A 16,155-nucleotide genomic window follows, 5' to 3' on the forward strand; every position below is an offset into this window, starting at 1 on the left:
ACTGTCTTAGTAAAACATTCTACCCTGATGCTAAATAGCTGTTTCAGTACTTTGCTGAAGTGTATGTTCTCGGTCGACCGAGAAAACAACAAACTAGATGTTCCACTATAACGTGATTCCCTCCTATGTTTCCAATTAGCTTTTGGAATGTTAATCAGTTGACTGAAATGTCTTTACCTAAGACTCAAAACTATGTGGAGGGATGGCATCGACGTCTACATTGCTTATTAGGTAGACGGATTGCTGACATTCCCTCCATCATTAATGTACTGGTAAGGGAGCAAAACAGAGTGGGCGACGTGCTCTTACTGATGAGATCTGGTAGCACGTTTTCACCTAGGAAGAGCAAGTATAGTCTCAGGGAACGTAGAATGCAGAATGTCATGAGCAGTAGGTCAGAGTACACCACTGTGGAATATCTGAATGCAATTGCTATGCTGCTAAGAGTTTGAAGTACTGGTTGCAGCGGTAACATGTACAACGTTATACATTTCTTTTAGTTTAATATATGTGTTTAGGCATTCACTTGTTTGGTTTATATATTAAACATTGAGGTTATTATTTGTGTAGGGTGTGGCTTGATTAGTTTCATTGTCAAGGGTGTTTACTTTCCATCATTAGGGTTTTCTTTTCGGTAGTACGGGTATGCAGTCGGCCAACCGTTGCTGTTCGGATTTCCTGTTTTTGATGTTATCAGCTTTTGACGTTATCAGTTTTCTCTGTTTTGATTTCGATGTTTTAGCATTCGATATTATGATATACACGTGCTGCACAGACAAGGGCTAAAGGAGGAAGTTTCTCAAAATATCAGTAACAAGCATTCCTCTAGGGTGGTCAGACAAGATGATATGCTGGTGTTCCTCCGCATACAGATTGCCATAGACAAGATTCTGTACTATATCCTAACCAGCTGTATGTCACCTTTCATGTCTCAAGAAGCTCACATTGCATACTTGGACCTACTGGAGACACTAAACATCCACCCAAGCACTCTACTCATGGTAGAATTTAATTACCCCTTTATAGAATGGGAATTCTGCACAGCCTCAAATCTACAGGCACAGAGATTCTTGGACTTCGAAAATACAAACACCCCTTGACCAAATAGTGAATGCACCCACTAGAGGCTCCAACACACTAGACATCATGTTCTGAAATATGGAAGAATACCCCTCCCCCCATTTTCTTGTTCTCCCTGGTAGGGTCTGACCATAAAGCTGTCTCCTTCAAAATCAAGTCTGTAATCCCATTAAAACCAGTAACAGGAACTATTCCAAGGCAAATTACATTTTATTAAGTGATGGCTTGTCAAAATTCAGTGCCCCTACAGACCCTGATAATACAGCTACCTATGCTGAGTTGCTCTCAGAAACTCTGTATAACCATGCTAGTGCGTCACAGAGGCTGCTGTTCCTACCAGAAGTAAGCTCACGACTATCCCCAGAAATAAACTGCCCTGGTGGCTTCCCAAAATAAACAGGATATGCAACCTAAGGAAAAAAAATTACAACAAAAATCAGGAAGAGTAATTCCCTTAAAGATGGCTCTCTCATCAAAATAAATAGTCAACTAAGAGGGCTAATTAGGTCAGACAAAGCCAACTTTGAGGTTAAGATAGCGTCCCAGGTGAAAGACGACCATAAGGCTTTCTTCAGCTCTGTTAGAAACCTCAAGGGCAAAACCAAGCAGTGTGCTGGAACTGGTGGTTAGTGGTGCCACTTTCACTGAGCTTGCTGATGCAGCAAACATGTTGGTGGACAAATTCATTTCCAACTTTACCTCCCCTCATCCCCAACCATACCAAAAAAATACCCTCAAACTTAATCCCTCCGAACTGTAACTAGGGAGCATGTACTGACTGCACTTATTAAAGCCAAGAACACCACCTCAGTGGACCCTGATAACATCCCACGATGCCTTGTGAACAGTCAAAAATATGACTTATCACGACCTCTGGAGTTGTCATTTAACTGTAGTCTTAAAACAAGCTTTGTGCTAAGTGAAAGGATGAATGTGACAGTCGTCCCCCTTTATAAGGGAGGACTTTCAACAGATCGTGGAAACTACAGACCCATTAGTCTGACTAATCCTATGTGTAAAGCCAAGGAAAGAATTGTTATGGAAATATCAACAAGGATATAGGAAACGTCCAGACACTGGTTCCATCCCAGTTTTTTTGTTAGTGGAAGGTCATGCTTACTGAATCTGGCGGATTTGAAAGTCACTAAGACTAGAGATGAGGAGAGAACTTCATACTGCCTACCTAGATGTGGCTAAGGCATTTGATACAGTACCCTGCTTTGACATTGTCAACAAACTTAAGAGAACCGGGTATAAACTCCTTTATAATACGCTGGATAGCTAGCTGGCTCACCAGTAGGACCCAGGAGGTTAGAATCAGCGAGGCTACTTCCAGAAAGAGGCTAGTCTCCAGTGGAGTCCACCATGACTTTATGCTAGGCTCACTCCTCTATGGCGTCAAATTCTTAGGACATCAAAGCCAAAGACAATGACCGCTGGCTTTGCAGATTATTTCAAACTGGGAGCAGTCATTGAATCCCCCTCAAGACAAGAACATCCTTCAGGAAGGTCTAGCACAAATGTTTGACAAAGCCATGGCTTAAAACCTAATACCAGACATGCATTATAGTACATTTTAGGACATCTGCCCCCTGGGTACCTAAATCACTAAAACATCCCTAAAAGTTGATTCCGTTAGTTAGGAGTTGGAGAATTCATGTAGATAGTCACCTAGACTTCCACTAACATGTGTCCAATGCAGTAAGAAAAATCCTATGTTGCTCAACTTTATAAGCAAGGGCATGGCATCTAGGTTCAGAGAAGTAGTCGTATCCCTGTACTGTGCCCTCATCATACTCATCATAGATTATAGTGACCCCTTTTGGTGTGAACCTGACAAGACACATGCAGCAAATGGAATGTCCACAAAGGTTGTTTAAAAAAAAGAATAGAGGGAGTAAACAATGTCATACATTGATTTCCTGAAAGCCTTGTCTCTTTACTCTGTATCATACAGACTTCTGAAAGGTGATCTTTGCCTGGCATTCAAGGCATCCTTGGACCCTGTTTTGATGACCCTTTTGCACATCCACAAAACACAACATCAAAACTACTAGATTAAAAGACCTAAATTTTGCTTGTAACATAAATAGGACATGAGAATTCCCATTCTCTGGAACAGGCTCCCCATCCATGTGAAGCATAGTTCTTCCCTATCCTTATTTAAGCAAAACTTGTAACAATGGATGAATAATTGGAAATTCACCCCCACCCCCACCTGGTCTGGTGTCTGTCTGTGATGGATAGAGGCAGTCAATAAATCATCACTATATAAATCAAATTTGTGGGTCACATTCGTGTTGCATGGCTAGGTTTATAAGAACCCTGGTGTTCGTTAACTTAGTATACACCTATGAACCTGTAGAATGGGCTTTCAGATTCTAAAATATGTAGTTTTTGCTTTAGTTACATTAGTGGAGCTATATTAAGTTTTAAAGATTTTTTTTGTATTCTCTGCTTAGCAGTTGCCCAGTTACTTCTTAGCTGTGTGTGTCATTTAGTGGCAACTTCTGCTGATTCATAGGTTCCTAGGTGTTTACTAGGCTATTGACCATAAGGCCCTTTTTAAGCCTAGCCATACATCCCAAATCTCTGACAAGTTCCGATACCCTTGATAAGTGTAAGCATGGGCCTGGGAGATGAACCATTTACAAGTTACCTCTGCCCATTGGAGACGCAGGTGCCAAACCAGGGATGAATTTCTGCTTTCCCATCCAGTTGTCCAAGTTGCCCTTTAATTGGGTTAGGGAGGAACTCTGCTTCACATGGATGGGGAGCCTATTCCATAGACAGAGTAGTCTGTGGGATGCATACCTCTCTCTCCAGCAGGTCCTGTTTATATCACAGGCAAGTCTTAAGTCATTAGAATGGGTAATTCTGGTGCTGTTTGTTTTGTGGATATGCAGAAGATCCATCAGAGTGGGGGTCTGACAATGCCCTGTATGCCAGGCATAGATCTCCCCTCAAATGTCTGTAGGAGACAGAATACAGAGATAGGGCCTTGAGGCCGTCTGCATAGGACATATTACTTGCACGTTCTATTCTTTCAGTGAGGAGTCTCTGTGGGCGTTCCAGTTCTTGGTTATGCCTGGTTAGATACATACGAAAGGGGGCATTGTGCTCAATGATCGGTCTGGTGAATGCCGAAGACAGTGGAACAATGAACTTCCTTGGACATAGATGCCATACCTTTGTTTATAAGTTGGACAACATAGAATGATTTCCTCACCACTGTGGAGTGTTGATCAAAGGCTAAAATACTGTGTGTGTGTGTGTGTGTGTGTGTGTGTGTGTGTGTGTGTGTGTGTGTGTGTGTGTGTGTGTGTGTGTCTCTCTAAGTCCCTGACTACTGGGTCAACTCTAAGGGGTGTTTTGTCAATATGATAGTTACCAGGAATGGATGACTTCCCAAAGGATATTATACATTTCTTGGCATTTAGGTTTAATCCATGGCTCTGACTCCAGTTGTTTGTCTGTGTCAGCCCCTCCTGGAGAACATTTGTATCAGTGACAGATTTATTGACAGCTCTTAATTTGCAATCCTCTGCAAATTTAGTCAGGCACTGACATTGGCCTTTACTTCTGAGAAGTAAATGCCAAAATAGAAACAGTCCAAAGACTGATCCTTGAGGGACTCCACTTGTGACTGATCTCTTTGTAGAGGTGGACTTCCCAATTCTAACTTCCCCGAGTCCTGTCTGTGAGCTAGTTGGCTATCCACCGAGTGACATACGGGTTTGTACCTAACCTCTTGAGTTTGTAAACAATACCCGAGTGGCATATTGTCACATGCCTTGGCCAGGTCAAGGTAGGCAGTGTGACCAACTTTGCCCTCATCCATTGCTTTGGTGACCTTCTCAAAGAAGTCCACCAGGTTGAGTAGGCATGATCTGCCCTTGATAAAACCAAACTGGGTTGGTTCTAGTGCCTGGAGGTTTACTATATCTCTATTGATCATATCGATGATAATTCTTCCAATGGCCTTACATGTAAGACTAGTGAGGTTATGGGTCTGTAGATGGCCCACCTTTGTGCAGAGGGATGGTTGTTGCCTTTCTCCATTCATGAGGCATAAAGCCTGTTTGGAGGCTACAGTGAAATAGTAATTCCGAAGGCTCTGATAGGTCATGTTTCATGCTATTAAGAAGACACCCTGGCATAGTGTCTGGGCCCATTGATGCAGTGTTCTTGGTCTTAGAGACAGCGTCCAGGACCTGTTCTCTAGTGATAATAGGGGGAGGTATATTCGATATTTCGTGAGGGAAGTTTGAGGGCGAGAGAGGGATATCTTCTGGCTCAGTATAGGTGGCTCCATTTACAATTATCTGTGCACACAATTGTGTATTGCCTTTGAGGTTGTGGGCATAGCTAAAGAATGCTTTGTAGTTGTCCCTGGCTTGGAAGTCCAAATTTACCTCAAATTTGTCTTTGGTAGACTTCTTCTGAGTTGTTTAGTTTGATGAGAGTGCTTTTATCCTGCTGGGTCATGCACCTCCAAATTTTTGCTATGATTTTCTTCCTTCCGTTATACAGCTGATTTGATTTTGTGATTCCACCAGGGTGGCTCATTTTTTGTTAGTTCTGTACTTCTTGGTGGGTACAGCTGCCTCTATGCAGCTATTAACGTACTTGTACAGGGTTTCTGTGAACATTTCTGCATAGGCAGAAGTGTTCTCAGGGTTTATGGGGGCTTGACATTTTGCCAGGTTCTCACTTTAATAGCAGGAGGTTAGCCTTGGAATAGTTCCTGAATATTCCAGGTTTAGCTGGGCCCTGAGGGTCTAGGTTTTATTTTTTTATACTTCAAAGGAGACCATTTTGTGGTCTGACCTTACCAGGGATGGCATTACAGTAAGGGATGTGCAACAGTCTCCCATGTTAGTCAGGACCAGATCCAGTATGGTTGCACTCCTGGTTAGTGTATTGACTATGTGGTCCATGGAGTTTGTGTTTACAAAATACAGGAATTTATGTGCATGTACGTTTGGTGTCGTATAGGATTCCCAGTTAATAGTGGGGTAATTAAAGTCACCCATGAATATGGTGATTGGTTGGATGGTTAGTTTTTCTACTAAGTTTAAATACATGGTTTAGGTTTCCTGGGTAATAGAGCTTGCAAGGAAGTGGTATTGGATTTTACCTATGGTAGTTTGAACATGGATCAGCTCAAATGCATTGTCCTGTTTTACCATTCTTGAAGTATATTTATTTTTGATGTAAATAGAGACGCTTCCACCTTTAGTTCTTGCCTGTGAAGTAGCTGGCTTAAATGTGTGGAATGCATTATAACCTTGCACTGTTGGTGTGCTCTCTGCGGCTTTAAACAATTTCTCAGTGACCGCACAGACATCAACATTCTCTAGGGTAAAGAGAGCTTCTAGGGAGTGTAGTTTTTTTGTTAAGACTCCTAGCATTGAGCAGTAATACCTTTAGATTTTCTTGGTTTTGATTTGCAATGTCGGAAATACTTTGTTTGGCATTACCTAAAAAAGGCACTATGAGGTAAGACGATATTTTATCTAATAATCGAAAGCCTAGAGGAGGGGGAGGTGCAGACAGTCCCTGGCAAAGCAGCATGGTCTGTTGACCATATCCTTTCATGCTGACAAATATTGAACCCCGTTAGAATGACACCAGAAAGTAAACCAGTTATTAAAGTCAATAATTTTTTGTTCGTATTGTGACATCCTCCTTGCTCAGTGCTAGGCTTATACCAGCCTGAGACACATTCCAAGAGCTCTATGATGTCTCTCTTCATATAGTCTAGGGAGATATGTCTTGGGTCATTTACTCCCACATGGACTGTGACTTAGTCATATTGGAAACTGTGGTCCAATGGTCTGAGTGTATGCGTAATGTGATGGAACCTAGCCCCTGATAAGCAACTGACCGTAACTTTCTCCTTACTCAGCCTGGTGAAAGGGACATCAGTGTGTCTCACAATGTTGTCTTCAATGACTAGAATGTTGCATTGTGTGGTGACTTGCCTTATGGGCTTGGAGGTAGAGGCTCCATGAGATGTAGCTCTGTGTTGATGTGGGTGTTCCTTTGAAAGAGTGAATTTGGGACTGCTGAGGGTATTTGTTATGTGTACTTCATTTAGAAGGTCTTTGTGGTTTAGGAAGGTTACATGCAAATGCCACAGCAGATGTGGGTCTATATGTCTGCTTTGAATTTTGCATGATGGGTGCAGCTTGTGTACTACTGAAAACCTTATTGACATTAGAGGTACTTTTATGTGAGAGATTTGCCTCCAGTGACATTGTGTAACTACATCTCTCACATACCATATCAGTTTGAGAATTAACTGGATGTTAGTAAACATGAGGCAATTTCTATATTGCCTCAGGATGCCCATATCCACCAAGCCAGTAACGGAGACAGGAAAGTTCATATCCATGGCAACAGACCCTTTTTTTATTGATTAGACATTTGGAGTGAGAATATCTATCACTGTTGAGTACCCGGTTTGCAGCTATGTGGACAGTGCTTGTTACTGCAAACTAGTTGTCCTTGTGCAACTAAGTATTGGAGAAATTTTAATTGTGCTTTTACTGGAAAAATGTCACTCAAGGTGTCTGAGTCTGTACAGAGCACTGCCAAACACTTGTGGGGAAACTAATACATAGCCCTAGAAAATTTAAGGATGAAGTAGTTGGGCAAATATTCTGAAGTTAGAAACGAATCAAGCAGTACTAACTGAAAGCAAAGTTATTAGCTTGTAAATAATGATGAAAAGAGGGGAGTTGCATGAATGGCTACTACTAATGCTGGTCCTACCACAGCTTCACTCTGTTGGGATGCAATGTTCTTTTTTTTTTTTTTTTTTTTTTTTTTTCTTCTCTAACCAGAAGCAAAATGTTAGCACCAATCCCAAGAAGAGAAGCAGGCCACTGCCTGTTTAGTTATCCACAGACTTGTCCCAGATTATGCAAAGGTCTGTAGGTTTGTAGCCTTTCTCTGGTAGATGCCTCGAATAGCAACCAGACCAAACAGGTACATTAAGTACAGACACTCACTCTCCAACCAGAAACAGTCAGGAATTGATGCACTCTGCTCCTTCTCTCACAAGGATTAGAATATAAGCACATATTCCAAGCTGTCACCTATAAAGCAGTTATTAAGCTTTTTGGTGATCAGCAGTCTCCAGGGAATAATGTCCCTGTTCTCCTCTCACCAGGACAAAACAGAAGCACTAATCCAATATGACTACTGAGAGGCAGAATGTGGGCTGTCCAATAACTGGTGGGCTTGCAATAGATGCTTAAAGGCAAGATGAAAAAAATGGTTCATCCTAAACACTGTAGTCTGCACTAAGCAGATATGAAAATGGGTAAAAAAAAGTTAAGTTTTAGTGGAGAGCCACTATTTTTACAAGATCAATGTAGATTGAAAGGGGGTGGGTACTTTTGTATTCTGGTACTATGGAATACAGTAGGATGGCCAATAAATTTAAATAGTTGAAGGAAAGTGATTTCACAAAATGATAATCTTGTGCTTACTCACACTAGCCAGTGAAAGGAGAGAGGGAATGAGATACATGGTCAAATTAACTTAAGGGGCAGGCAACTAGAAAGACACTGATGGTTAAGAACACAACAGTATCAGGGTGTGAGGGTGGGAAAAATTGTTTGACTCAGAAAAAGACTGAGCTGTGGTCTCTCCAAGTTTTAATATGCAGTTAAAAGTAGAATAGAAGTAAAACACAGTGTAAAGAAAACAAATCACAGTATACAAAATAGAAAAAGGCAGTAAAGTAATACAAAATACAAGAAATAAAAAGCAAACTAGCCTTTCCCTCACAGCAAGCTATGGCAGAGTCTGGATGAGCCTTTTCAATAAAACTAGATTATATCACCCCAGATGGGACTTGAACCCACAATCCCTGGTTTAGGAGGCCAATGCCTTATCCATTAGGTACAATGCAGTAACATAACCATCAGTGCAGAGTTTCAAGTTGCTCTTAAAAGGCCCAGTGTTAAAGTTACTGGCCATGGCAAAGGAGAGTCGCAAGCTACCTCTACAAAGAGATGCCATATCATCCACCACTATTACATTCCTACTAGTTTAGTCTATCAGACTTATGTATACTTTAACCTAATCCTGCAATAAAATAACTTGTGCCTGTCATTCAATTCTGTATATTTACTGCACTTTTGTAATTCCAATTCCCAACTAGTTGTTTGTGTTACCGCTGTCTGACTTTTGCTATTTGCTTTTAAGGTTTTGTTTTTGAATTATTCTGTAAAAATGTAAAGCTGTTTGCTGTTTATTGGAGGTTTTCTCCCCTGGTCTCTGCTGAAAATGGGCTGCTGCCCAGCCAGACACTTACCCTGTAATCAAATGTAAAATAAATAAATTAAATGATCAAGAGTTGATGTAGCAAGATACAAACAATAGAACAAAATAGGAAATGACTGAACATTGACCTTTTGTTACTTTTGCTTACTATGTGCTTTTGCTCTTACACTGTCAAATTACTGATGCATTGAGCATCGTTAATTTTTCTTGTAAAAAGATATTTTTCTTTTTCTTTTTTTCTTCTAGATCCATCAGTCAAGCTTCCAATGGGATGGGCAGCCCAGCTTCGCAACATTCTTCAGTAGAAAATTCCGTTGACGTACTCAGAGTAAATGGAGAAAATACACAGTCTCCTGCTCCAGCAGCTACTATACCCCAGAATATACAGGCACAAAAAGCACCTTCAGATGAGCTTGTCAGCCATACAAGTAAGAAAATGCTTTGTAAAGGACTGCTAGGAGCCAAAACAATATTTTTTGCTAATTTAACCATGAAGTTTTACACAACCCAGTAACTACTTATTACTAAGTGTCATGTTTAATCATAACCTCACCTCAGGCTTCGTGCCCACTGAGTGGCGCACAGCTAGTTATCCCACTCCACAAAGGTGGAGCCACCTTGGATCCCGGCAACTACCGTCCCATCAGTCTGACAAGCCTGATCTGCAAGGGCATGCAACGCATTATTATCGAACTTATCAGCAAAGACACTGGCAACCTTCAAACACTGGACCCCACCCATTTTCGGTTCATGAAGGGCTGATCTTGTCTCCTGAACCTGATTGACTTCGTCAAATCAGTCTCCAGAGCTGTGGACGAGGGTAGGGAGGTCCACACAGCCTATCTGGACCTCGCCAAGGCCTTTGACACCATCCCCCACTCTGGAATCATAGATAAACTTACTAAGCTGGGCATAAATCCCTACGTCACTTGATGGGTTGCCAACTGACTTACTGACAGAACCCAGACTGTAAAAGTAGCCGACTCCAAATCCAGCTCCAGACAGGTGACAAGTGGAGTTACCTCAGGGTTCAGTCCTGGGACCGCTCTTGTTTAGCATCTACATCTTTGAAGTACAGGCCAAAACTAGGGGACTCCGGCTAACAAAGTTCGCAGATGACTGCAAACTGGGAGCCATTATTGAATCCCCAAATTATGTGGATATTCTACAAAAGGGCCTTACAGAAACAGATGCTTGGTGCCAAAACCATGGGCTCAAGCTTAATGCCAAGAAATGTATAGTTATCCCCTTTGGGAAAAACAATGTAACCATGAATTACCACATAGGTGGAAGTTCACTAAACACCGAAAGTGTGATGAGAGACTTGGGGACACAGGTGGACAGTGGTCTCACCTTCGATAACCAAATCACCACAACAGTCAGGAAATCTTTCTATGTAGCACACCTCATCACTAAGGGCTTTTCATCCAGGAAAAAGGTTGTCATTGTACCACTGTACTCATCCCTCATTAGACCCATTATAGAGTACAACGCGCCGTTTGGTATGTATCTCACAAGACATCTGCAACAGCTGGAAAGGCCACAGAAATACCTCACTAAAAGAATCACAGGCCTAAAGCAGATGCCCTATGCTGACCGTCTAAAAAAAACTCCAGTTATACTCTGTGGCATATCATCTACTCAGAGGTGATCTCTGCTTAACATATAAGGTCATGTCAAACCTTGAACTATTGGACATGCTCCACTTAAAGAAATCCCAATCCCTCAGAGCCACATGCTCCAGGGATCTAAACCTTGTCATTACAATGAACAAAACATGCTGGAGGGATAGGTTCCTGACCCAGAGACTCCCCATACTCTGGAATAGACTGCCCATACATGTCAAGCAGAGCACCTCCTTGGCCCTCTTCAAAAGGAACCTTGCCAATTAGATGGGAAATGGGAAATTCACCTCTGGGATCACGTCAGTCACCCTGCTAGACAGGGATCCAGGGAAGTAAATATTGTGAGAAGAAATATCCGGGGAATTGTTATGGCTAGGCTTGTATAGGCCATAGGGCGGATAGCCTAGTACCAACCTATGAACCTGTAATTTTATTTTTTTCCTAACCCTGATTGCCCTCATGGGAGCAGACATGGTCACTTTATCTTGTTCTCTTGGAAAGTTACATGTCCTGACTGAAATCACAGTTGCATTATTCCTGATATATTAATTGTCACTGCTGACATCCAGCTGGGGTACCAAAGCTTTATCTTCTTGAGGTTGTACATCCAACACATGACCTCATCTCATAAGCATAGAGGTATAAAGACTTACATACGAGTGTATACCGTAGACTGTCTTAGTGCCAGAACACAGGTTATGCATCTGTTAGACTGATCACCATTTGGTTGCTGGTACTGTAGTTTCACTCAATCATTTTCTCAGATAAGTACCCCATTTTGTTAAATTGTTTAGGTGTCGGCTTAGATGGGTAAGTGCAAGTTTGGAAAGCAGATTCCGTACATGTTTGTTTTCTGTCTAGTCCCAGAGCACGATCCCAATTCCTGTTCATTTATCAGTCATTTTTTCCCCAAACCTGTAGGTTGAGGCTTTCCTCTTTCAACCTCTTTCTGAAAACTGAGTCTTAAACACCTGGCCCTGTCCAGGATGGCAGAATCTGCACCCCCAGAGATTCCTCCTTCACCAGAGAAGAAGCTTAAGAGGCCCAGAACAGATACGCAGTCCAACATTTCAGACTCCAGCATATCCGCTGAGGTTGCAGAACCTGCAGTCTGATCAGGTTACCTCTCAGTTGTCTGCTACTAAGACCCTGTTAGAGGCTGGTATGGCTCCTGAGGCCTTGCAGACTGCTGATACATCAGATGAACCATGACTCATAATTTCTGAGGGCCTTCACAGTGTCCGTCAAATACTAGTAAGGGAAGAGATCCCAGATGCTTTATTAGGGGGTGTAAGGCAGGGTTCCAAACCTCTGGATCTCATCTAGGTGGATGTCAGACCAAAAAAGAAGAAACAAAAAACTAGACGTAGCCACTCCTTCAGTAGCTAGGGAAAATTAGTGGATAGATTTCTTCCAAAGCTTGTTTAAAGCTGTATTGGCTCTGAAACCTCCCTCCTGTGTGTCTCCAGAACCACAGGCTACACCTCAGAAAAACACTCCTGCATCTTTTGAAGAAAAGCAGGATTATGATTCAGACCACTCTATAGATTGCTCCTCTCAGCCACTCTCTTCTAGACAAACCTGTTTGGATGAAGATGATTCCTTGTCTCTCCATGGACGCTGCTTATGGAGAAACTGTGGAGAACATAATGGAACATTTTGAATAGCAATCCACTCGGATTTCTGATGTACAGAAGTGCTACAGTCTCTTGGAAATGGACACTCCTGTCCCTCCCCCTGTCCTCCTTGTACTTGAGGCTTTCCAGGACACCTTCCAGTCCACTACTTCAGCACCTGACTCTCAAACACCAGCTCCTAAAAGACCAGATTTTATAAGGTTCCTGATAACCTAGAATACTTGTACAAGAATCCTGTGGCAGACCCTTCTGCAGTGTCTCTTGCTTCATACAAACTCTGTTAGCTCCTACCCACTACTAATGCTCTATCTACAGACAAGGAAAGTAAGGCTGTGGATAGGTGGGGAAAGAAGGTATACACATAGTATAGCCTTGCTTTTAGAGCAGTTAACTACCAGATTAAGATGACTAAATGTTTGATTTCTGTACTTCATTTCTTGAACAGTGTTATGGTGAACCCTCAGTCAAAGCAAGAAATGCACAATTTATCTTCCAGGATCAATAGCAAGACACAGCATTAAGTGTAATTACAATGCTGTGGATGCTTCATCTAGGACAGCAGTTACTGAGTCTGTCATTCACAAATGTGCCTGGTTTGTAGCTAGGCTATTCCTGAAGATTTCAAGTGAAATCTCCAAGTCCCCCTTGGACAAAGTTCTGTTTGGTCCTCAGGCTGTTCAAAGCTTTCCAAGACCAAGGGAAGACTAGGAAAGATTACAGGCAGATTATATTCTCGTCAATTCCTTGATTCCATATAAACTACCCATTTAAATCTTCATCCTTCGAACCAAGAAAAATTCCTAGGAAAGGGTACTGTGACAAACCTTCTAGGGAACCGCCATGTGGGAGGCCTTCCTTTGGAAATAAGTCTGTGATTACAGTCGCAGCACCTCCTTCCTTGACCTCAGCCCCTAACCCCCCCTTTCCAAAAGACTGTCACTTTTCCTGGCCCAGTCAGAAACTATTACCACAGACAAATGGGATCTGCCCGTCCTCAAGGATGGTTTTGCCGTGTCTTGGGAAAGTATTCTTCTCTTGAAAGGCATACCCGTATCTTCCTTACAACCAGCTCTTTCTACTTGCTCCCATTGTTCAGGCTCTACTGAATCAAGGCACCACTGAACAAGTCCCAGAAGACTTTAAGGGGAAAGGATTCTACTCCAGTATCTTTCTGTTTCCAAGAAAAGGTCAATGGAGACCCTTCCTAGACATTTCTCTTCTAAACACATTCTTGGAAGTACCAATTTTCAAAAGGCTGTTTCTTCCCTCTCTTGTCTTTCATTCTTCCCCAGGCCTTTCAAATAGCCCTACATCTGAAGGTTGCCTACTTGCATATACTGATTCATCCTTGCAGGAAATTCCTCAGGTTTTTCTGTGTCTTGTAGCATTTTCAATTTACTGCTTTGCTTTTTGGTATTTTTACAGCACCAAATTTGTTCACAAAGAGTCTAGCACCAGTGGTGGCATTCTGCCACATCCAAGGAATTCATATTTTTCCTAAACTGGACAAACTGTTGCCCCAAGCTCTTTCCCCAGGAGTCGTTCTTCAGCATCTATATTTCATTGTTCAACTCTGGACGAATCTGGGATTCACAATCAGCTGCAGAAAAATCCCAGATGGTTCATGCTTATCAGGGCCTGTAAAATTACTATTTAATGGTAGCCTCCAAAGAGACTTCATGCCTCATGAATGGAGAAAGGCAACAGTCATCCCTCTGCACAAAGGTGGGCCATCTACAGACCCTGGAATCTACAGACCCATAAGTCTCACTTTAGTCTTGTATCTAAAGTCATGGAAATAATCGTAATGGGGGGATGATCAGCAGAGATATAGTAAACCTACAGATACTGGACCCAACCCAGTTTGGTTTCGTCAAGGGCAGATCATGCCTACTCAAGCTAGTGGACTTTGAGAAGGTCAGCAGAGCAATGGATGAGGGCAAAATCATTCACACTGCCTACCTTGACCTGGCCAAGGCATTTGATACAATACCACACTCAGGCACTGTTGAGACACTCGAGAGGTTAGGTACAAATCCATATGCCACCAGGACCCAGGAAGTTAGAATTGGGAGTCCACCTCTACAGAGAGGCCAGCCACAAGTGGAGTCCTTCAGGGATAAGTCCTTGGACCGCTCCTTTTTGGCATTTACTTCTCAGACGTCAAGGCCATTGTTGATGGTCTCTAGCTGACTAAATTTGCAGATGATTGCAAATTAGGAACTGTCATTGAATCTCACACTGACACACACATTCTCTAGGAGGAGCTGGCACAGACAAACAACTGGTGTCAGAGCCGTGGACTAAAACTAAATGCCAAGAAATGCATAATAGTATTCTTTGGGAAGTCATCCATCCATGGTAACCATCATATTGGCAACACATCCATTAGAGTTGTCCCAGTAGTCAGGGATTTAGGGGACACACTTGGATAGTAATCTAGCCTTTGACCATCACATGTCTACAGTGGTGAGGAAATCATTCTATGTTGGGCAACTTATTAAAAAAAGGTATGGCATCTAAGTCCAAGGAAGTAATTGTTCCACTGTGTTTGGCATTTGACCCATCATTGAGTACTTTGCCCGTTTTGTATGTACCTGACCATGCATATCCAGCAACTGGAACGTCTGCAGAGGTTCCTCACTAAGAGAATACAGGGCGCAAGTAAAATGTCCTGTGCAAACCGTTTCTAGGCCCTAGCCCTGTATTCTGTCTCCAACAGGCTTTTGATGGGAGATCTGTGCCTAGCATACATGGCATTGTCAGACCCCATTCTGATGGACTTCCTACATATCTACAAAACAGCACCAGAATTACCCATTCTAAAGACTTAAATCTTGCCTGTGATGTAAATAGCATCTGCTGGAGAGGATAGGTATGTATCCCTGAGACTACCCTGCCTATGAACCAGGCTACCCATCCATTTAAAGAAGAGTTCCTCTCTAACCCAGTTCAAGTGTAACTTGGACAATTGGATGGGAAACCGGAAATTCATCCCTGTATTGGCACCTATGTCTCTAATGGACACATGGTAACTTGTAAATGGTTCATCTCCCAGGTACATGCTTACACTTATCAAGGGTATTAGAACTTGTCAGAGATTTGGGATGCATGGCTAGGCTTAAAAAGGTCCTTGTGGTCATTAGCCGAGTAAACACCTATGAACCTATGAAAATCCAATGGTATCTAAAATCTATGTGATCCCAACACTCCCACCCCTTGGACACCCTGATTCCCCCCTCCTCTCTTGTCTCAAAAAGAAGCTACTTAGGTGAGGGGAACAGGTCAATCATAATCCAGGACTTCATTCATACCCCCCTCTCCTCTTTAAGAAATTTACACACATGCTTTGGACGATGCATGGGGGCATGGACAGGATCACACTGGATACAGGGCAGACGGCAATCACAGTTTATGAAGGAACACATTCTGAAGGAAATGAGGGCTGTTCTACATGCGCTGCAGACCTTCTCCCACTTATGGAAACCCAGACCACCCCTATGGAAACCCAG

The 16,155-nt window shown here is 42.4% G+C and overlaps 1 protein-coding gene across 1 annotated transcript in view; it reads left to right on the top strand.

Annotated features, from left to right (window-relative positions):
• Positions 1 to 16,155, top strand: part of WWP1 (WW domain containing E3 ubiquitin protein ligase 1) — a 2,386,594-nt gene that overhangs the window by 881,972 nt on the left and 1,488,467 nt on the right. The window contains exon 9 of the mRNA XM_044065992.1: positions 9,628 to 9,809. Within this exon, the coding sequence (XP_043921927.1) occupies positions 9,628 to 9,809 (182 nt within the window). The remainder of the gene's footprint in view (positions 1 to 9,627; positions 9,810 to 16,155) is intronic.

The sequence above is a fragment of the Protopterus annectens genome, chromosome 3.part0, assembly GCF_019279795.1.
Source record: "Protopterus annectens isolate FY-2018-M chromosome 3.part0, PAN1.0, whole genome shotgun sequence".
Classification (NCBI taxonomy): domain Eukaryota; kingdom Metazoa; phylum Chordata; order Ceratodontiformes; family Protopteridae; genus Protopterus; species Protopterus annectens.